The sequence below is a fragment of the Cetorhinus maximus genome, chromosome 12, assembly GCF_964194155.1.
Source record: "Cetorhinus maximus chromosome 12, sCetMax3.hap1.1, whole genome shotgun sequence".
Lineage (NCBI taxonomy): Eukaryota > Metazoa > Chordata > Chondrichthyes > Lamniformes > Cetorhinidae > Cetorhinus > Cetorhinus maximus.
Window position 1 is genome coordinate 3,987,212 of NC_135890.1, and position 22,737 is coordinate 4,009,948.

Sequence of the window (22,737 nt, forward strand, 5' to 3'; positions counted from 1 at the left end):
TGATTCAAATCACACTATTTACTCCAGCAATATCTGTACAGACACATACAAATTCAGACAAATAAACAATTTGCAATAACTATCTTATACTCTAACATCAGGATACATATGAGGTACATATGAATTAACAGGCAAATTGTGGTCAGACACACCACACTCCAAGATAAATGGCAGATGCAGCCAAAGCAGATTCCATGGATTTTTCAACAACCCACCCAGACGTTTGTCACATTGTGAGCCAACTAGTCTCATGGAAACTGTCTTTCTCATGAGGGTTTCAAATATCCACATTTGAAGAACTCGCCTTGGAATTCTCTCCAAATATCACTATCACTTGGACGGCTGCAACAATGGCCCACCTCCAGGGTTTCAATCTTGCCTTTTGGGATTCTTTTCCCTGGATCACTGAGTACACTCAAACTTCAACTTCCAAGCATAATTTCAGATCCTCAGCTATGCCAAGCAGAACATCACTGCTCCAAAGGTCCCGCAGTAAGGAGTCACCAACCTTTGACTGCCTCCTCAGATCTTCAGGGCTTCTCTCGAGCTCACTTTGCTTCAAGTCTGCACCCCACAGCTCTCTCTTTAACTCAGGGCCTATCTCTCTGCTCCGCTCCTTCAACTTTACTTATGGCGACCTATGTCTGATCCCTGTCTCTGTACCTGACCTGGGGCTTTCTTCAGGGACCTGTTTCTGAACGCTGTCTTTTGTCCGTGCCTGGAGCTTTCTTCTGGGACATCTCCCTGTCCCCGTCCCCGTGTCCTGCTCTCTGGGACACCATCTCTGGAAAAGCGTCCCGGTTCAGGTCACCTGACCCGCTTTTCATGCCATTTGTACTTTTCTTCAGCACAGGTGCCAGCTCACGGCCTAAAGAATGGAAAAGATACCAATTGCACATGTGCGGCCACTTCCCAGCTGGCACATGCACACGAAACCCAAGTTTCCGACCTCTGATTTAAAATTAAGGGAAGCATTTGTGTTTCTTAACAGTAGAGTGAGAGAAAGAAGTCCGAGTTGAACCAGAAGGTTAAGGTGAAAGAGTATCATCATAAGTGGTTGAAGTGGTTACCAGGAAGATTTGTGAAAACATGTGGTTCTGGCACATGTGTTGTTCAAGATGTTTGGTACTGGAAAGGTTAGATTTGTACCTTTAGATTATGTTTCACCTTCAGAGGGTCATGAAGAAGGGAGTGTGGAAGAATGAAATGAGTCTAATGAATTGGATAGTTGGGATATGAGTAGAGTACTCCAACACTAGCCTAAAACCAGTTCAGAGTCTGATGAAATGGAAAATTCAATTAAAGCTCAAGATCAAAATCAGTCTTTGTTAGAGAAAACTCTTCCTCAGACTTGGGCCAAAATGGGTCAAGGTCCTTCCCCAAGTTCTGGAAGTTTGGGTCAAGAAAGGAGGTATTAGAGTCGACAAGCAGTGGGAATGAGCAATACCAGGAGCAGGGATATAAACAATACAGAAAAGGCAAGAGTTCAGTCGGAGCAGCAGGAAAGAGTGAGACGAGGAGCGGAGATATAAAGCAGCTATTCCACCGGGAGCCAGTTGGAGCCTGCATTCAGAGACAAAAAAAGTGACATCACAAGAAATCTGTAAGTTAATTGGTTGGTGAGTAATGGCTGTTAGGGAGTGTCTAAATAGCTGAAAATTAGAAATTAAATAACCCTTTATTAGCTGTCTTATAATTAATTAAGAGACACTCGGAGGAAGGAAGTAAGAAGCTGACAAATCTACTGCTTTATTTCACTTTCAAGTGGTCAAGTTTATAGTATTACTAAGTAGTGGTGAGGAGAGGCATTAATTAAAAGAATCATTTTAAAAAATCAGTAATTAGCTAATTGGAGAGCAGCGGGAAGGAGTGAGAGTTGAACGGGACATAGAAAGTGGCTGGCAGGAGCTCAGCACAGGCAGAGTTCAAACGTGACGTCAGGAATAAAAAGTGACGATCACAGAGGGGAAGGAGCTGATTGGTGTGTAGCTGATAAGTAATTCTACTTTCTAGTCTCCAGTTTATAATAAATAGCCTGTAAAGTTAAGGCATGGCAAGGCAGTTCAGCAACATGGAATGTGCATACTGCGACATGTGGTAAGTCATGGACACTTCCCATGGCCTAGACAACCAAATGTACAGGAAGTGTCACCAACTGCAGAAACTTGAGCTCTGGGCTTTGGGACTCGAGCGACGGCTGGAGTCAGGGTGGCATATCTGCGAGGCTCAGAACTACATGGATAGCACATTTAGGGAGGTGGTCACACTGCAAGTTAAGAGAGTGCAGGCAGAGGAGGAATGGGTGACTGCCTGACAGACTAGGAGTACTTGGCAAGTAGTGTAGGAGTCCCCTGGGTTCATCCCACTCACTAACCGATTTTCAATTTTTTACACTGGTGAAGGCAATGGTTCCTTGAGGAGTGCAGCCAGAGCCAAGTCTGTTGCACCACGGGTAGCTCAGCTGCACAGGTAGGGAGGAAGAGGAGTGGAAGAGAAATAGTGGTAGGGGATTCAACAGTTAGGGGAATAGACAGATGCTTCTGCAGCTGTAGACGTAACTCCAGGATGGGATGGTGTGTTGCCTCCCTGGTGCCAGGGTCAAGGACGTTACAGCGTGGCTGCAGGATGTTCTTATGGGAGGGGATGAACAGACAGAGTTTGTGGTCCACGTCAGTACCAACAACACAGGTAAAAAGAGGGATGAGGTCCTGAAAGCAGATTTCAGAGAGCCAGGAAAGGGATTAAAAAGCAGAACGTCAAAGGCAGTAATATCAGCTCTGAAGAAGAGTCATACGGACTCGAAATGTTAACTGTCTTTCTCTCCACAGATGCTGTCAGACCTGCTGAGATTTTCCAGCAATTTTTGTTTTTGTTTCAATAATCTCAGGATTACTCCCAGTGCCACATGCTAGTGAGTACAGAAGTAGGAAAATAGAACAAATGAATGTGTGGCTGAAGAGATGGTGCAGAATGGAGGGCTTTAGATTTCTGAGACATTGGGACCAGTTCTGGGGCAGGTGGGATCTGTACAAGGAGGACAGGCTATACCTTAGCAGGACCAATATCCTTAGCAAGACCAGGGCCAATATCCTGACCGAGAGACTTGCTAGTGCTGTTGGGGAGGGTTTAAATTAGCTTGGCAGGGCATTGGAACCTGAGAGGGAATTCAGATAGCAGAGAAACAAAGCTGATAATGGCAGGAAGAAAAATAGAAAGCAAAATTAGAAGGCGGCGAAAACAAAGGCCAGCAACAAATAGGGTCAAAATACGGAAAAATGTTAAAAAGACAAATTTAAAGGCACTCTCTCTGAATGCATGCAGCATTCACAACAAGGCAGACGAATTGATGGCACAAATATAAGTAAACGGCTACAATCTAATTGCCTTTACAGAGAAGTGGCTGCAGGTGACCAAGGCTGGAAACGGAATAATCAAGGGTATTCCACATTTAGGAAAGATCAATGTATTAGTGAGTGAGGACCTTAAATTGGAAGATCAAGATGTTGGGTGGAACTAAGAAACAGCAAGGGGCAGCAAACATTGGTGGGAGTTATTTATAGGCCACCAAACAGTAGTAGTAATGCAGGGGATGGTACAAATCAAGAAATTAGTGGTGCATGTAACAAGGATAATACAGTAATCATAGGCGACTTCAATCTACACATAGATTGGATAAATCTACTTAGCAATAATGCTGTGGAGGATAAATTCCTGAAATGTATACAAGATGGTTTTCTAGAACAGTGTGTTGAGGAACCAACTAGAGCTCAGGCTATTTTAGATCTAGTATTGTACAATGAGAAAGGACTAACTAACAATCTTGTTGTAAAGGAGCCTTTGGGGAAGAGTAACCATAATATGTAGGAACTTTACATTAACTGTGAAAATGATCAATCCAACACGAGGGTATTAAATCTAAACAAAGGAAACTAAGAAGGTATGAGGGGCAAGTTGGCTGTGGTAGGTTGGGAAACTACATTAAAAGGTATGATGGTAAACGGACAATGGCTAGCATTTAAAGAATTAATTTACAACAAATATATATTTCTTTGAGGCACAAAAAATCAACAGGAAAAGTGATCCAGTATGACTAACAAATAAGTTAAAGATTGTATTAGATCAAAGGAAGAGGCTTATAAAGTTGCCAAAACAAAGTATTAAGCCTGAGGATTGGAAGCTTTTAGAATTCAGCAAAGGAGGACCAAGAAGCTGATAAATAAAGGGAACCTAGAAGAAAAAACCATTTCGGGCCAGTACTCTTATTTCCCGGTTTTTACTGGTGTTCCATTTTAAGGTATGCAAGACCAGTTCAGTCCAGTATTCTTATTTCCCAGTTTTTACTGGTGTTCCATTTTAAGGTATACAAGACCAGTTCAGTCCAGTATTCTTATTTCCCAGTTTTTACTGGTGTTCCATTTTAAGGTATATAAGATCAGTTCAGTCCAACATTCTTATTTCCCAGTTTTTACTGTTTTTTTCCTTCTGGGAAAATAGAATATGAATGTAAACTAGTGGGAAACATAAAAACTGACATGTAAAATCTTCTATATGTACGTAAGAATGAAAAGATTTGCAAAGACAAATGTGGGCCCTGTACAGGCAGGGACAGGAACATTTATAATGGGGAATAAGGAAATGGCAGAGAAGCTAAACAAACACTTTGTATCTTACAAAACAAACCCCAGAAATACAAGAGGTACAAGGGATTAGCATGAATGAGGAACTGAAAAAAAATTAGTATGAGTAAAAAATTAGTACTGGTGAAATTAACGGGACTGAAAATTGGAAAATCACCTGGACCTGATGCTCTACATCCCAGAATGTTGAAAGAGGTGGCTATCGGGATAGTAGATGCATTGGTACCCATCTTCCAAAATTCTACAGATTTTGGCAAGATTGCTGCAGATTGGAAGGTAGCAAATGTAACCCCACTATTTAAGGAGGACAGAAAAAATGGGGAACTACAGACCTGTTAGCCTGACATCAGTAGTAGGAAAAATGCTAGAACCTATTACTAAGGATAAGATAACTGAACAGTTAGAAAATAATGGTAGGATTGAGCAAAGTCAACATGAATTTATGAAAGGAAATCATGCTTGACATGTCTGAGGATGCAACTTGCAGAATAGATAAGAGGTAACCAGTGAATGTGGTGCATTTAGATTTTCAGAAAGCTTTCAAAATGGTCCCACACAAGAGGTTAGGAAACAAAATTACAGCACATGGGATTGGCGGTAATATACTGACATGGATTGAAAATTGATTAATGGACAGAAAACAGGATGGCAGGCTGTGACTAGTGGGGTATTGCAAGGATCATTATTTGGGCCCAAGCGGGACCAAATGTAATAATTCAAAGTTTGCTGATGACACAAAACTTGGTGAGAATGTGAGTTGTGAGGAAAATGCAAAGAGACTTCAAGGGGATTTAGCCAGGCAAAGTGAGTGGACAAGAGCATGGCAGATGGAATATGATCTGGAAAAATGTGAAGTTGTCCACTTTGGTAGGAAAAACAAAAATGCCGAGTATTTCTTAAATGGTAAGAGATTGAAGAGACCTGGGTGTCCTTATTCATGAGTCACTGAAAGCTAACATAGGTGCAGCAAGCAATTAGGTACACAAATGGTATGTTGGCCTTTATAGCAAAAGGATTTGAGTACAGGAGTAAAGATGGCATGCTGCAATTGTTTTGAACCTTGATGACACTGCACCTGGAGTATTGTACAGTTTTGGTCTCCTTACCTAAAGAAGAATATACTTGCCATAGATGGAGTGCAATGAAGGTTCACCAAATCCTGGGATGGTGGGATTTGTCCTATGAGGAGAGATTGTATTCCCTAGGGTTTAGAAGAATGAGAGATGATCTCATTGAAAAATTCAAAATTCTTACAGGGCTTGATAGGGTAGATGCAGGAAAGATGTTTCCCCTGGCTGGGTTGTCCAGAACCAGGAGACAGAGTTGCAGATTAAGAGATAGGCCATTTAGGACTGAGATGAGGAGGAATTTCCTCACTCAGAGGGTGATGATTCTTTGGAATTCTCTACCCCAGGGGGCTGTGGAGGCTCAGTCATTGAGTATGTTCATGATAGAGATTGATAGATCTTGAGACATTAAAGACCTCAAGGCGTATGGGGATATACGGAAAAATGACGTTGAGATAGAAGATCAGCCGCGATCTAACTGAACGTAGGAGCAGGCTTGACAGGCCGAATGGCCTACTCCTGCTCTTATTTCCCATGTTCTCATGGATCCTCTTGGGAAACCTGCGGTTAGGCTGGGTTTGTAAAGACAAGAAATATATCAATCGGATTAAATTGGAACTCTATAGTGTACAACTTTTTCATTAAAGGGGGAGGGGGGGGGGGAAGTTAAGAGCCTCCTCTTGCGGCCGTTTGTGCGGATAAACTGCAATGGGCGACTTATCCATTCTCTCTAATTTTCCTTAAGTTCTGCTGGAGAGTCACTCGGGCTGGAACTCTTGTTCTTTCCTTTTCTGTCCTGTATCACCAGCAAAAATCGGCTGTGGGGAACCCAGCAGGTCTGACAGCCTCTGTGGAGAGAGGGAGACAGAGTCTCAACCTTTCCGGCTCTGATCAACTGTCATCCGCGCGAAATTCTGTCCCTTTCTCTCCACAGGATCGTCCGACCGGATTTCCCGCCCCCCGGGTATTTTCTGTTATTCCGGATTTCCCGCCCCCGGGTATTTCCAGCATTTTCTGTTATTCCGGATCTCCGACAGCCGCAGTTAAATTTGATGTTGTGTCCGGCGGTCAAGGTGTTGTTTACAAGCCGGTGGTGGTAGTGGTGAGGGAGGGGGTAGGCCGCGTTGCCATGGCAGCCGGGCGGATGTGAGGTCAGGTGGGCTTCCGGCGGCCGCTGAGGGAGAGGGAGCGGGGGGTTTTTTTTCTCTCCATCCTGGTATTTTATCATCCTGGTCTCTTTGGACGTTGTCAAAAAAGTGCCCGTACTTCAAAACAGGAAGTAAGTAAATGCAGCAAAGATTGTGCTGGAGGCGGGAGGGAGACGGAGTGAGTGAGGGTGGGAGGGAGTGAGGGCCGGAGCCGGGGACAGGGACAGACAGACAGACAGAGGGGCGGCTCAACATGGCGCCGGCTGCTCTCCCTCCCTCACTCACAATAGAGCCGCAAGGCCACTGCCCGCCCGGGGGCCACTGGGCCACTGCCCGCCCGGGGGCCACTGGGCCACTGCCCGCCCGGGGGCCACTGGCCGCCTGGGGCCTCTGGGCCACTGCCCGCTCGGGGGCCACTGCCCGCCCGGGGGCCACTGGGCCATTGCCCGCCCGGGGTCACAGGGCCACTGGCAGCCCGGGGTCACTGGCCGCCCGGGGTCACTGGGCCACTGGCCGCCCGGGGTCACTGGGCCACTGGCCGCCCGGGGTCACTGGGCCACTGGCAGCCTGGGGTCACGGGGCCACTGGCAGCCCTGGGCCACTGCCTGCCTGGGGCCACTGGCCGCCCGGGGTCACTGGGCCACTGCCCGCCCTGGGCCACTGGCCGCCCGGGGTCACTGGGCCACTGGCAGCTTGGGGCCACTGGCAGCCTGGGGTCACAGGGCCACTGGCAGCCCTGGGCCACTGCCTGCCTGGGGCCATTGCCCGCCCTGGGCCACCGGCAGCCCGGGGCCTCTGGGCCACCGCCCGCTCGGGGCCACTGCCAGCCTGGAGCCACAGGGCCACTGCCCATCCAGAGCTCCTGGGCCAGCACCCATCTGGAGTCATGGGGCCACTGCCCGCCCGGGGCCACTGGGTTCCTGGGACCACTGAGCCACTGCCCGCATGGGGCTACTGGCTGCCTGGGGCCACTGGCTTCCCGGGACTGACGGGGCTACTGGCTTCCCAGGGCCAATGGGCCACTGCCCAACCGGGGCCATGGGGCCGCTGCCCAACCGGGACCACTGGCTGGCCCCGGGCTGGTGGGTTCTTGGGGCCACTGGGCCATCGCCAGCCCGTGGCCACTACTAGGCCTGATTATTGTCCCAACAGCTCCTGCTCTGTTGTTTCAATGACCATCACCAATTCTAATTTAACAAAGCAAATTTGGTTTATTCATTTGTTTGTTTTAAAACACAATAAAAATGTTGATATTGTCTGTTCAACCTGTTTTGTTTATTTTGTCTTGACATTCCTTGTAGCAATTGTTTTTAAACGGTTTGTATTTATATATGGATTTAATGTATTTGTATGCGTATATGCAGATCTATATGTTTCTATGTATCATCAAATTTGTGTGTATCATGTTTATTTATATTTGTGTGTGTATGTTTTTTTTCATTCATTCACGGGATGCGAGTGTCACTGGCCAGGCCAGTATTTATTACCCATCCTTAATTGCTCTTGAGAAAGTGGTGGTGAACTGGCCTCTTGAACCGCTGCAGTCCACGTGGTGTAGGTACATACACAGTGCTGTTAGGGAAGGAGTTCCAGGATTTTCACCTAGTGCCGGTTAAGGGACGGCAATATATTTCCACGTCACGATGGTGAATGGATCGGAGGGGAACTTGCATCTGCTGCCCTTGTTCTTCTACGTGATAGATGTTGTGGGTTTGGAAGATGCTGTCGAAGGAGCCTTGGCGAGTTGCTGCAGTACATCTTGTAGATAGTACACACTGCTACTGTTGTGTGTTGTTCGTAGAGGGAGTGAATGTTGAAGGAGGTGAATGGTGTGCCAATCAAGCGAGCTGCTTTTTCCTGGATGGCGTCGAGCTTCTTGACTGTCGTTGGAGCTGCTCTCATCTAGATTCTCAAGGATTAATCTACAAGGAGAGATTGCATAAACTGGGGGTTATATTGCCTGGAATTTAGAAGGTTAAGTGATGATTTGATTGGAGTTTTCAAGATATTATGGGGAACTGATAGGGTAGATAGAATCTATCTCCCCTGGTTGGGGAGGCTAGGACTGGGGACCATAGTCTAAAAAAATTAGAGCCAGACTTTTTAGGAGTGAAATTAAGAAACATTTCTTCACAAAGAATGTGGTATAAGTTTGGAACTCTCTTCTGCTAGTGGCTATCGATGCTGGATCAGTTAATTTTAAGACTGACCATTGATTGATTTGTGATCTAAAAGTATTAAGTGATATGGGGCAAAGCTGGGTATGTGAGTTAGGTCACAGATCAGGCACGATCTTATTAAATGGCAAAACAGGCTTGAGAGTCTGAATGACCCCCTGTTCTTATTTTCCAATGTTCCCATTTTCCTGTGTGTGTATAATTATCGCGGTAATTGTGTTGGTGTTTGCTTACTGCTGTAAACGTACTCCTGAGGACACAAGCGTAAGACTTAAGTTTCTAAGTTATTCTTAAATTACTAACAAATAATTATTCTAATAAAACCACAAATGCACAGAAGCCTGTCCTTCCGAAAAAGAAAACCAGAAGCCTGTCCTTCCGAAAAAGAAAACACTGAAGAAAAATGCACCGTTTTCATAGCAGGTCAACCCGTATCTGATGGGAATGTTTCATCAGATGGCCTTTTGGAGCAGTCTTTACAAGTGAACTAGTCAAATTCTGGATGGATTTGTATATTAATTTCTTCTCAATATTTTTATAGGTGAGTGGGGGGTATGGTAAGCTTAAGTATTTTTCAGATTTTTAGTCAGATATATTTGGGAGAGTTCGTAGGAAACTTGAGGGATCTTTTTGGCCGCTTGAAATTAGGGCCACATTTAATACGACAGTAAAATTGTACACTTCCTTTTAAAGTATAAAAACATTCCAAAGCACCAGAAGGAAGAGATGTGAGGCCCTTGCCATCTGTATGACTGAAAGCGGTGACTACAGGGTGGACCATGGCATCATGGTACAGGAAGCCATTCAAGCAGGAGAGTTAATAGGAATATAATGGTAGTTCAGGACAGTACAGTCGGAGGACAGACACAATTCTCTGCAGCCGAGAGCGTGAGTCCAGACAGCTGTGTTGCCTGTCAGATGCCAAGGTTCATGATGTTTGCTCTGTGCTGGGGAGTATCCCGTGGTCCACATAGGTACCAACAACATAGGTAGAACTAGGAAAGAGGCTCTGCTGAGGGACTGTGAGCAGCTAAGGGCTAAATTGAAAAGTAGAACCCGAAAGGTGGTAGTTTGTAGACTACTACCTGACTCACAAGCAAATTGTCAAAGCGTAAATAAGATTAGTGAGTTGAATGCATGGCTCAAAGATTGCTGTGGGAGAAATGGATTGCGATTTATGGGGCACTGGAACCAGTACTGGGGAAAGTGGGAGCTGTGTCGTTGGTGCGGTCTTCATCTGACCTGTGCTGAGACCAGTGTTCTGCTGAATTGTACAACTAGGGCAGTAGAGAGGGCTTTAAATGAATGGTGGGGGTGACGAATCAAATTTGGAAAGATGTGATAAATAGAGAAGACAAGGCAAGAGAAGGAGGTTGGAATAAGGGAAATGATGATCAGAGCGTGGCAGGAAGGGACCTAGTGTGCTAACTTATGAGGGCACCAGCAGATAATGCTAGAGGTTACAAAAATAGTAAATAATACTGTATCTGAATGCACCTAGTGTCTGTAACAAAACGGATGAATTGACAGCTTAAATAGAAATAAATATGTATGATCTGATAGCCATTACAGAGGTATGGTTGCAAGATGACAAAGGCTGCGACCTAATTATCCTTGGGTGCATGACATTTAGGAAGGACAGGAAGCTAGGAAATGATGAAGGGGTAGCTCTATTAATTAAGGATGACGTTTGTACAATAGAGGGAGATGATCTTAGTTTTGGAGATCAAGACGTAGAATCAATTTGGGTAGATATGAGAAATAGTAAAGGTAAGAAGTCACTTGTGGGAGTGGTTTCTAGACCCCCTAACAGTAACCATACTGTAGGACGGAGTATACAGGAAGAAATAATAGGGTCTTGTGAGAAAGGTATGGTGATATTGGGTCATTTTAATCTGCATATAGATTGGACAAATCAGATTGGTAAAGGTAGCCTGGATGTTGAGCTCATAGAGTGTTTTCAGGACTGTTTCTTAGAGTAGCACGTTTTAGTACCAACCAGACAGCAAGCTATACTAGATCTGGTAATGTGCAATGAGACAGGATTAATTAATGACCTCATAGTGAAGGCTCCCCTTGGTAGCAGTAATCATAATATGATTGAATTTCACATTGTTTGCAGGAAAGAGGAGTAGATCTAAGACTAATGTTTTAAACTTAAGGACAATTATGAGGGCATGAAGACAGAACTGAAGTAAACTGGAAGATTAAGGATAGGTCATTAGAGATGCTTTGGCAGACATTTGTGGAAATATTTCAGAACATTCAGAAAATTACATTCGAGTAAGAAAGAAAGACTTCAGGGGATGATACACCAGCCATGGCTATCTAAGGATGTTAACGATAGCATCAGATTGAAAGAAAAAACGTATAAAAGATTGGACAAAATATAAAGAACAGCAAAAAATGACTAAGATTAATAAGGGGGGAGAAATTAGAGTACAAGAGAAAGCTAGCTAGAAATGTAAAAACAGATGGTAAGAGTTTCTACAGGTAGTTGAAAAGGAAAAAAGTAATGTGAGCGTTGGTTCTCGAGAGACTATAATAATGGAAAATAAAAAAATGACAGATGAATTGAACAGATATTTTGCATCTGTCTTCACTGTAGAGGATGCAAATAATTCCTCAGAATTAATTGTGAATCAGGAGGTGAAAGGGAGGGAGGAACTTAAAATAATTACAATCAGAAAATTAATAGAACTAAAAACTGACAAGTCCCCAGGCCCTGATGGACTTCATCCTAGAGTCTTAAAAGAAGTGACTGCTGAGATAGTAGATTCTGGAAAGGTCCCATCCGATTGGAAAATAATGAATGTGACTCCTAGTCAAGAAAAGGATGAGAGTAGGAAACTACGGGCCATTTAGTTTAACGTCCATAGGGATGTTTCTGGAATCTATTATTAAGGAGGTTATAGCGGGCACTTAGAAAATTTCAATGCAATCAGGTAGAGTCAACATGGTTTTGTGAAAGGGAAATCATGTGTGATTAATTTACTGGAGTTCTTTGAGGAAGTAACAAGCAACATGGATAAAGGGGAACCTGTGGATGTGCTGTACTTGGATTTCCAGAAGGCACTTGACAATGTGTCACATCAAAGATTACTACATAAAATAAGAGCTCAAGGTGTTGGGGGGTAACATATTAGCATGGATAGAGGATTGGTTAGATAACTGGAAACAAAGATAAGGCATAAATGGATCATTTTTGAGTTGGCAAGATGAGATGAGTAGAGTGCCACAGGGATCAGTGTTGGGGCCTCAGCTTTTTACAATTTAAACCAATAACTTGGATGAAGGGACTGAATGTTTGGTTGCTAAGTTTGCTGGTGAGACAAAGATAGGAAAGTTAGTTGTGGTAGTTGTGGAGAGGACAAAAGGAGTCTGCAAAGGGATATACATAGGTTGTTAGTGGGCAAAAATTTGGCAGATGGAGTATAATGTGGGAAATTATGAACTTGCCCACTTTCATAGGTAGAATGAAAAAGCAGAATGTTATTTAAATGGGGAGAGATTGCAGAACTCTGGTATCTGGGTGTCCTGGTACATGAATCAGGAAAAGTTAGTTTGCAAGTACAGCAAGTGAATGAGAAGGCAAATGGAATGTTGGTGTGCTGCAAGGGGAATGGAATATAAAAGTAGGGATAAAAACAACATGATAGGGTCCCCCTTGTCCTCACTTATCACCCCACCAGCCTCCGCATTCAAAGGATCATCCTCCGCCAACTCCAGCATGATGCCACCACCAAACACATCTTCCCTTCACCCCCCCTGGTGGCATTCCTTAGGGATCGTTCCCTTCGGGACACCCTGGTCCACTCCTCCATCACCCCCTACTCCTCAACCCCCACCTATGGCACCTCCCCATGCCCACGCAGAAGATTCAACACCTGCCCCTTCACTTCCTCTCTCCTCACCATCCAAGGGCCCAAACACTCCTTTCAAGTGAAGCAGCATTTCACTTGCATTTCCCCTAACTTAGTCTACTGCATTCGTTGCTCCCAATGCGGTCTCCTCTACATTGGAGAGACCAAACGTAAACTGGGCGACCGTTATGCAGAACACCTGCGGTCTGTCCCCAAGAAAGACCCAAACCTCCCTGTCGCTTGCCATTTTAACACTCCACCCTGCTCTCTTGCCCATATGTCTGTCCTTGGCTTGCTGCATTGTTCCAGTGAAGCCCAACGCAGACTGGAGGAACAGCACCTCATCTTCCGACTAGGTACTTTACAGCTTTCCGGGCTGAATATTGAATTCAACAACTTTAGATCTTGAAATCCCTCCCCCATCCCCACCCCGTTTCTTCCCCCTCCCTTTTGTTTTTTCAATAATTTATATAGATTTTTCTTTTCCCACCTATTTCCATTATTTTTAAATCTATACTTGTAATGCCCTGTCAGTCTTTCCACCCCACTCCCACTAGAGCTGTACCTTGAGTGTCCTGCCATCCATTCTTAATTAGCACATTCTCTTAGATAATATCACCACCTTCAACACCTCTTTGTTCCTTTGTCTGTGACATCTTTTGATTATCTGCTCCTATCACTGCTTGCTTGTCCCTACTACCAACCCCCACCCCCCCAACTTCTTTCCCCCCTCCCCACCCCCCACCTTAAACCAGCTTATATTTCACCCCTCTCCTAACTTTACTCAGTTCTGCTGAAGGGTCATGAGGACTTGAAACGTCAACTCTTTTCTTCTCCGCCGATGCTGCCGGACCTGCTGAGTTTTTCCAGGTAATTCTGTTTTTGTTATAAAAGTAGGGATGTTTTGCTGCAGTTGTATAGGGCATTGGTAAGACCACATCTAGAATACTGTATATGGTTTTGGTCCCCTTAATTAAGAAAGGATATAAATGCATTAAAAGCAGTTCAGAGAAGGTTCACTTGACTGATACCCGGGATGAGGGGCTTATCTTACAAGGAAATGTTGGAAAGACTGGGCCTGTATCCATTGGAGTTTAGAAGATTGAGAAGTGACCTCATTGAAACATATAAGATCCTGAGGAGACTTGACAGGGTGGATGCTGAAACGATGAAAGCAAAATGCTACGGATGCTGGAAATCTAGAACAAAAACAAAAATACCTGGAAAAACTTAGCAGGTCTGACAGCATCTGCGGAGAGGGATACAGTTGACATTTCGAGTCTGTATGACCCTTCATCAGAACATGAAAAAATGTTTCCCTGGTGGGAGAGACTAGAACTAGGGGACACAGTTTAAAAATAAGGGGCCTCCCATTTAAGTCAGAGATGAGGAGAAATATTTTTCTCTCAGAGTTGTGAATCTTTGAAACTCAGTCCCCGGAGAGTGGTGAAGGCAGGGTCATTGAATATTTTCAAAACAGTGGTAAATAGATTCTTGACTAACAAAGGAGTCAAAGGTTATTGGGAGTAGGTGACTTTACCATCAACTGGTGCATTCTCCATGGCGACGCCTCTACCAATCAGAGTCCACTTGCCAACCAATCAGCACTCTCTTCTCATACAGTATAAATACGTTGTTTCTCTGACATTGGTATTTTCTGGTGAATTCTGCTGAGGAGTGCAAGACAAAAGCTTCAACAAAAAATACCTCTCTTTTTAAGCAATACATCACAAACCGTGAACTGCATAGTCCATAACAATACGAAACTTTACTGTAGAGTTTGATTGCTGTAATTCTTACTCTTAAAAACATTTTCATCAAGAAATAGAACCTTCCTGTATGCTAGAGAAAAAGTTATTTCTTTCATTTGGGGAAATGGTAGTGAATGTTTGATCTATTGTGAACACTAGAGGGAACCAGAACAATGTAATGGACATTAAAACAGAATGTGCTGGAAAAACTCAACAGGTCGGGCAGCATTAGTGGAGAGAGAAACAGTTAACTTTTCAGGTCCAGTAATACTCTTCCTCAGGACCCGATGCTGCCAAACCTGCTAAGTTTTTCCAGAGATAAAAACAAAAAACTAAAAGCTACTGCGGATGTTGGAAATCCAAAACAAAAACAGAATTACCTGGAAAAACTCAGCAGGTCTGGCAGCATCGGTGGAGAAGAAATCAGTTTGCTCCACCGATGCTGCCAGACCTGCTGAGTTTTTCCAGGTAATTCTGTTCTTGTTTTAAGTTTTTCCAGCACTTGCGTTTTTATTTCAGATTTCCAGCATCCACAGTCTTTTGCTTTTATTTCAATGTAATTGACAGTTTTTTTTAACTTCCAGCTCAGTGGCTCAGTGTGTAGCACTCAGTTCTGAGTCAGAAGGTTGTGGGTTCAAGTACTACTCCAAAGATTCGAGCACAAAGTTGAGGCTGGAACTCCAGTACAGTACTGAGGGAGTGCTGAGCTGGTGAAGATGCCATCTTTCGGATGAGATGTTAAACTGAGGCCTCGTCTATTTGTACTTTTGGGTGGATGTTAAAGATACTTGGCGCTGTTTTAAAGAAGAGCAGGGGAATTACCTGGTATCCAAACTAATATTTATCCCTCAAAGAACATCTCAAAAATGGATTATTTGGTCATTATGACATTGCTGTTTGTAGAAGCTTGCAATGAAATGAAACCCAAATCGGCTGCCACATTGCTTGTATTACAACAATGACTACGTTTCGTAAGTAGTTTGTTGACTGAAAACGCTTTGCGGCATCGGAAAGCCTTGAAAGGTGTGATATAAGTGCCTTTGTCTCTTTCTAAAACATATGGTAAACCTTCAAGTAGCTATTTGTCTGACCAAAAGCCATTTATTTGGGGATGACAATTAGCTAAATGATACTGATACCTGTGTCACCAACTAGATATTAAGAGAGAAAAGCTACATAGGAAAATGCTTAATGATGCCAAGTTAGAATAAACTCAGCAAATATACACTGACTGAACTATAAACAAAATAAAGTTCTCTGCCTTTTTTAAAAGTAGATTGTATGTAAAGGTACATGCAAATGACAATATCTTCTGAGATATGACATCTAATGTTATACCCTTGCATTATGCATTCATACCATTAGGTGTCGGAGCAGGTGTGTACACTCTCAGGAGTAACCAGCACTGCTTTGCCAAAGAGAATATCTAAGGCAGACATAAAGTCTCTGATAGTATGGTGGGATGTGTGAAATGCAGAGAAAGATTCTTTACTCCCAGGTTCTTTACCTTACTCCAGTGTTACTGATTGCTGATGTTCTGTCAGTGATGGACAAGAGTGGTCCTAGCACCGATCCTTGTGGAAAACCACTTGCCACCAAGGAATAGAGGGTTATGATGGTAGATTTAGATGAGGAAAGATGGGAGGAAGCTCAAGTGGAGCATAAACACCGGCATGTTTTGGTTGGGTCGAATGGCCTGCTTCTGTGCCTTATATTGTACGTAATCCTATGTAAGGAGTCATATCAAGAAACGCTTTTTCCACACAAAGGGTAGTGGAAATCTAGAATTCTTTCCCCTCGCATAAGGCTGGAAGTTACTGGGTCAGTTGAAATTTTCAAGACTGAGATCAGTATATTTTGATTAGATAAGAGTATCAAAGGTTATGGATGAAATGGAGTTGAGATACAGAGCAGCTATGATCCATTGAATTGCAGAATACAGTTGAGGGGCAGAATGTTGTCTTCCTGTTCCTGTGTCTTCTTGTAACAGTTTACTTCATCAGTTTACAATTCCATTTTCACCTACCCATTGAGCACCATAAACCAGAAATGGATTTTCTGCCTTAAGGATGCATTAATTTCTTCAGCAAGTTCCTAATGTAGGGATTAGCTAGAAAGCAAAAGAGTACATATTATGGCCATATTTCTCTTGCTCACTATTGCATCCAGCTTCTCAAATTAGTATTATTTCCCACTTAGATCTAGTGCATAATAGACTCATAATCAGCTGGAAACGGAATAAAGCGCCAGTTGGCATAGCTAACCACTGTTTGCAAATAAAATATTGATATCTTGAAAATACCAATCCCAAGTTTAAGCTGCTTAATAGAGTCAATAAGATGGTTTTGAGCAGGATGTTGGTACTTTAGATAAACATTCAACTTTCCAATCAAAAGATTCAGACCAGGCAGGATTCCACATTCTATTCAAGGGGCTGCACGCTATTGGTTTATTGCAGTGGTTTAATGAAAAATGTGCTACAGATTGGCCAAGGGATAGAAATACTTTAATGAATGGGGAAGACCAGCTAATCAAATAGAAAGGGAAGCACACCCTTCAATCCAAGTGTGAAAGGGTGATGTCATCAGCTCACCAGAAGTCCTACATGAGATTCAACTGCACGATTCTCAGACTGACTCTGACTGCGGAAAGATATTCAAATTTGTTTCCAACGACACACAGAACCTAACTATCTCTATTGAAATAAAGGGAGTCAAGCTTTCTTACACAACTTGAGTGGATTAAGTTATCCGTGAAAGAAACATATTCTAAAGTGGTACAAAAAACCCCAACCATGAGCGGTTGTCCCATTTGGCAGTTATAACAAATACATGATCCTTTGCTGAATCCTGTAATACCAAGCTATCCCCACACCTTAATCTTAGTGTATTTTCTTGCAACAGATGATTTGGCTGAACTATTAAACTGTTTGCACTGTTACATTGTCATGAAATTAAACCATATGATTCCTTCATTGAAATGAAAGCCACAGAATTTGCTAATCACATCTTACCTGATTTCTCCAATCACAAACCACAAGCATTGTGTTTTATTCCCCCACAGCAAAGAGCATTGCTCACTGTATTCTATACGAGCTTCTTCATGTTGTTTAGTAAAAGAATCCCCACTACAACCGTACATAGGCAAGCAAGTCTCAAAGTTTGCTTTCTTGAATGCTATTATGTAAACAATCACTGTTAAAGCACAGAGTATGAACATAAATGTTTTATTACAGGCACATGATTTAATCTCTTTGGCAGCTACAAGGCCAGTTTCACTGATATAATAAATATAGTTGTTGTCAAGTGTCCTCACTTTACATTGGGAGCATTTGTTAGTTTTTCTAACAACATTGATATTTTGAAATTGAAATTAAATGTTGACACCTGTATTCCATGAATAAAAAGAAACGTAAGGTATAAACATTCACCACTTAAGGTGCTGGAGGTCCACTAACATCTGTCAAATTAAAGTTAATATATGCCACCCTCGTGGAGGGGGGCGGAATTATGTATCTGAATATCGTTATAGTGCCTCCAGCAAGATGTCCAGCCAGAGTTGGGAACCTCTCACTCTTGTGACTAAGCGTTAGTTTGGCTCATTGGTGTCATGTCAGCTTTGATCAGAAAGTTGTGATTTTAACGCTGGTTCCAGAACTTGAGAACATCGTTTAGGGTATCCTTTCAGTGCAATACTGAGGACGTGTATGTTCTCAAAAGGCGGTTTCTCTTAGATGAAACATTAAATCTAGACCCCGTACTGGTAAATGGCAAAAATCCTGTGTCACTTTCACAAAGGAAAACAGGGAATTCTCCTGAAGTCCTGGCCAAAATTTATCACTATACCAACAACAATTTGTATTTATTTAGTGCCTTTAATGTAATAAAACATCCCTAAGCATTGCTCAAGTTATTCCAAGATGCACATATATTAAATTTTGTGTCTTTTTTCTTTCAGATTGAGTATGAACACAATTGAGGACGAATCTGGCACAGTAACCTTGGAAACAATCAGCTCAGTAACCCTAGCCCAAGACACAGAAGGCAACCTGATCTTGCATTGCCCTCAAAACAGTAAGCTGGATCATGCATTATTTTTTCCATTTTATGCTCTTTTGAAAAATAATCAGTTCCTTTGTATATTACTGGATATGTGTATTCAGAAGGAAGCATAGTTTTAATCTTACTGCCGCTTCTACTTTTTTTCTACTTCTCATTCTTTCCTTCACTGCATCTTTTTCTCTCTCGTTTCTGGGTGGTGGGTGGTTTAGCCAAGAAGATAAACACTGCAGATGAATTTTCCAAGTGCATGATGTCAGTCAGAGAAAGATCCAGCCAGGGCCACAAGCCATCAAGTTGTAAATGCCTTCTGGGTGACAAGTGGCAGATAGTCAGATGGAATGGAAGGGAAGACCATGAAGATCCTGTTTTTGTTTAACCAGCAAATACTGCTGTTATTCTTGCAAAGTTTTAAGATGAAAAGATCCCATAGGGAATCCACTGGCCGCTGCACTTCTTCCATCGCCCAGGCCTCTGAAAAGCTCCTGCACGCTCACCCTGCCAAGACCCCAAACTTCACCAGCTACTGCAACTCTCATCTGCCCATCCAGACCCTGAGCCCCAGCTGGTGGTTGACACCTCTCTCCGTGCACCAAGAACTAGAATCATCAATGATGGTGAATGCCCTACCACACAACTGGATGTGCCACTCTGGCCTCAGAAATATTGGGCAGCTGGGACAACAGCAGTAGGTGCAAGGAGAAGGATTCATAGAAAATGTAACAGGGCACATTTAGAATCATAGAATGATTACAGCACAGAAGGAGACCATTGGCTTTGTCGTGTCTGTGCCAGCTCTCTGCAAGAGTAATTTAGCTAGTCCTACTCCCCAAACCTTTCACCATAGCCCTGCAGTTTTGTTTTCCTTTCCAGTACTTATCCAATTCCCTTTTGAAATTGAACCTGCCTCTACCACTCTTGGGCAGTGCATTCCGGATCGTAAAAAAGCTTTTCCTCATGTCACCTTTGAATTGTTTGCCAGTTCCTTAAATCTCTGCCCTCTTGTTCTTAACCCTCCACCAATAGGAATATTTTCTTGCTATCTACCCCATCCAGGGTGGGCTGGGGGGAGAGGAGCGGCAGCTGTGACTCTGAGGACAGGCAAGGTCAGATCCTCACAGTCGTTTTGTGGAGCTCCACAAAAATGCAATATATAATTCTGATCGTTGCAGATCAAAATGGCTGTGCAGTTGGGTAGGGTGTGCGCTATGCAAGCTTTGCCCGTAAGTTGAGTGGGTGGGCAAATACATGGCAGATGCAGTATAAGTGGATAAGAGTGAAGTTATCCACTTTGGTAGGAAAAACAGAATGGCACAGTATTATTTAAATGGTGATAGATTGGGAAATGTTGATGTACAAAGGGACCTGACTCCCCAAAGCCTGTTCACCATCTACGAGGCACAAGTCAGGAGTGTGATGGAATACTCTCCACTTGTCTGGATGAGTGCAGCTCCAACAACACTCGAGAAGCTTGACACCATCCGGGACAAAGCAGCCTCCTTGATTGGTACCCATCCACAAACGTTCAATCCCTCCACCACCGACACACAATGGCAGCAGTGTGCACCCATCTACAAGATGCACTTAAGGAGCTCATCAAGGCTCCTTAGTCAGTCCCTTCCAAACCTACGATCTCTACCACCTAGAAGGTCAAGGGCAGCAGGCACGTGGGAACACCACCATCTGGAAGTTTCCTTCCAAGCCACTCACCATCCTGACTTGGAAATATATTGTCATCCCTTCACTGTTGCTGGATCAAAATCCTGTAACTAACTTCTTAACGGGAATGTGGGTGAACCTACACCACGTGGACTGCAGTGGTTCAAGAAGGCAGCTCACCACCACCTTCTCAAGGAAAGTTAAGGATGGGCAATAAATGATGGCCTAGCCAGCGATGCCCACATCCCATGAATGAATAAAAAGAAAACTTACAAGATTCAATTGGTTTTAAATAAACAAAAATAAACTTTAAATAAAAGGTCAGAAAGATAAAATTTTACAATATCTATATTATAGTTATGATCCCAGCTGATGTTACTAGTGGACAAGTCAGATCCCAGGGTGGAACCCGGCTTGATAGATCTTAACTTTTATTTTTTGGTTTAGAAACGTGGAGAATGGCTACTGAACAGAGTCACAGGAGTCAGCTGATGAACTTTTAACAAAAGAATAAAACATTTATTAAACAAGAAAAGATTAACTATATTACCATAGAACAATACTCCTTCACTCACAACCATATCTTTACAGATTTATACAGATTTGTAAGGATAACATAAGTTACAAAAGCTATCTTATACTCTAATGTTCACAGTAAGTACACAGTCCATGTAAACCAGTCGGCAACCTGTGGTCAGACATACCACACTCTGAAACCAAGTGACAGATGCTATGGATCTTTCATCAACTCCCCCAGGCACTTGTCACCCCAAGACTCAACCGGTCTCGCTGAACTCCACCTTTCACATGAGGGTTTCCAATCTCCACTCCCCGAAGAATCACTTTGGAATCTTCTCCCAAATGACGCTTTGTCCCGGATGCTTTCCACAAGGATCCACCTCCAGGCTTTTGATCTCTCCTTCCAATGTTCCTCTCCCCGGATCACCAGGTGCATTCAAGCTTTGCCTTCCCCACACACTCTCCCAGATACTCATCTGTGCCAGCAGAACACCACTGCTTCATAGGTCCGTAGTAAAGAGTTATAGACCTTCGGCTGTCTCCTTGGATCTTCTGGCTTGTCGCGAGCTGATTTTGATTTAAGTCTGCGTCCTGCTGCTTTCTCTCTTTGGACTTGGACCTTCCTCTGCTCCTCACTCTTCACTTAACAGGACCTTTTCCAGATTCCTGTTCATTTCCTTTGACTAGAAGGTCTTGGGACACTCTTTCTTTTGTTCTTTTGGGAAATTTGCTTCCTGCATCTCCCTCCTGTCCAGCTTCTCCTAGCTCTTGTTTCCAACTGAACTAAAAAACTGTTTTCTGTTTCTCTGTGTCTGTGGGGCCCCTTGTTGCTAGGCAGCAGCCCAGTTTTTCTACTTCGAGATAAAATCTCATTAAAATGCAGGTATACAAACAAACCCACAGACTTGCAGGCAACATGCTTTGAAGTGAAACTAGACCCAGGTTTCACCCTATTAATCCACAAATAAAACATATAACTTACTTAAACTTAAAGCTATAGCTTATTCCTAACACCTACAAATACAACTTACTTCAACTATATCTAGTTCCTAACCCTTATACTCTAACATTCAGGGTGAATATGAGGTACATGTGAATTAACAGGAAAACAGAGGTCAAACATACCACACTGCACAATAAATGGAAGATGCAACCAAGACCGATTCCACAGATTTCTCAACAACCCAAACAGATGTCAGTGATGCTCTGAGTCAACCAATCTTGTGGAAACTCTGTCTTTCGCACAAGGATTCCAGTCTTCACCTTTAAGGATCTTGCTTTGGAATTCTCTCCAAAAGTTTCTATGACTGGGCCAACTTTGACAATGGCGCAGGGTTTCAGTCTCGTGTCCCGAGACACTCTTTCCCTGGATTCCCGAGCTTGCACTCCAGCACCCACTCTCAAATATAGCTTCAGCTCTTTGGCTTTGCTGAGCAGAATACTGCTGCTCCAAAGTGTCACCTGCACCCTAATGGCCCGCAGCATTGAGTTACCAACCTTCTGCTGCCTCCTTTGATCGCCAGGGCTTCTCCTGAGCCATCTCCACTTAAGGTCTGCCAACTGCAGCCCTATTTCCACTTGGAACCTCCCTCTTTGCTCCTCCCTTTCAGCCTTCATAACTGGGACCTCTCCCTGTACCCTGCTTGGGACTTCCTTCTGATTATGGCGCTCTGCTTTCGATCACACGATTGGGACTTTTGTCCCATTTTTACGTAGGCACACTGGGGCTGTCCTTGGCACAAAGAACTACAAAAATGCCCGATTGAGCCTGTGTGCCCGCTCCTGGCCTGCGTGTGTGTAAACTTCTGAGGTGTGTCGGGACTTGGAGTTCCTGGACCCGCTATCAGAGAGAAAGTAA

The 22,737-nt window shown here is 43.5% G+C and overlaps 1 protein-coding gene across 3 annotated transcripts in view; it reads left to right on the forward strand.

Annotated features, from left to right (window-relative positions):
- Positions 1-6,862: 6,862 nt before the first annotated feature.
- dmtf1 (cyclin D binding myb-like transcription factor 1) overlaps positions 6,863-22,737 on the forward strand; it is a 59,130-nt gene continuing 43,255 nt past the window's right edge. For all 3 annotated transcript variants that reach the window (XR_013578088.1, XM_078552923.1, XM_078552924.1), the window contains exons 1-2: positions 6,863-6,983; positions 18,601-18,716. Coding sequence is in view for 2 of the 3 variants with exons in the window: in XM_078552923.1 (XP_078409049.1) it covers positions 18,608-18,716 (109 nt within the window). In the remaining variant the exon portion in view is untranslated. The remainder of the gene's footprint in view (positions 6,984-18,600; positions 18,717-22,737) is intronic.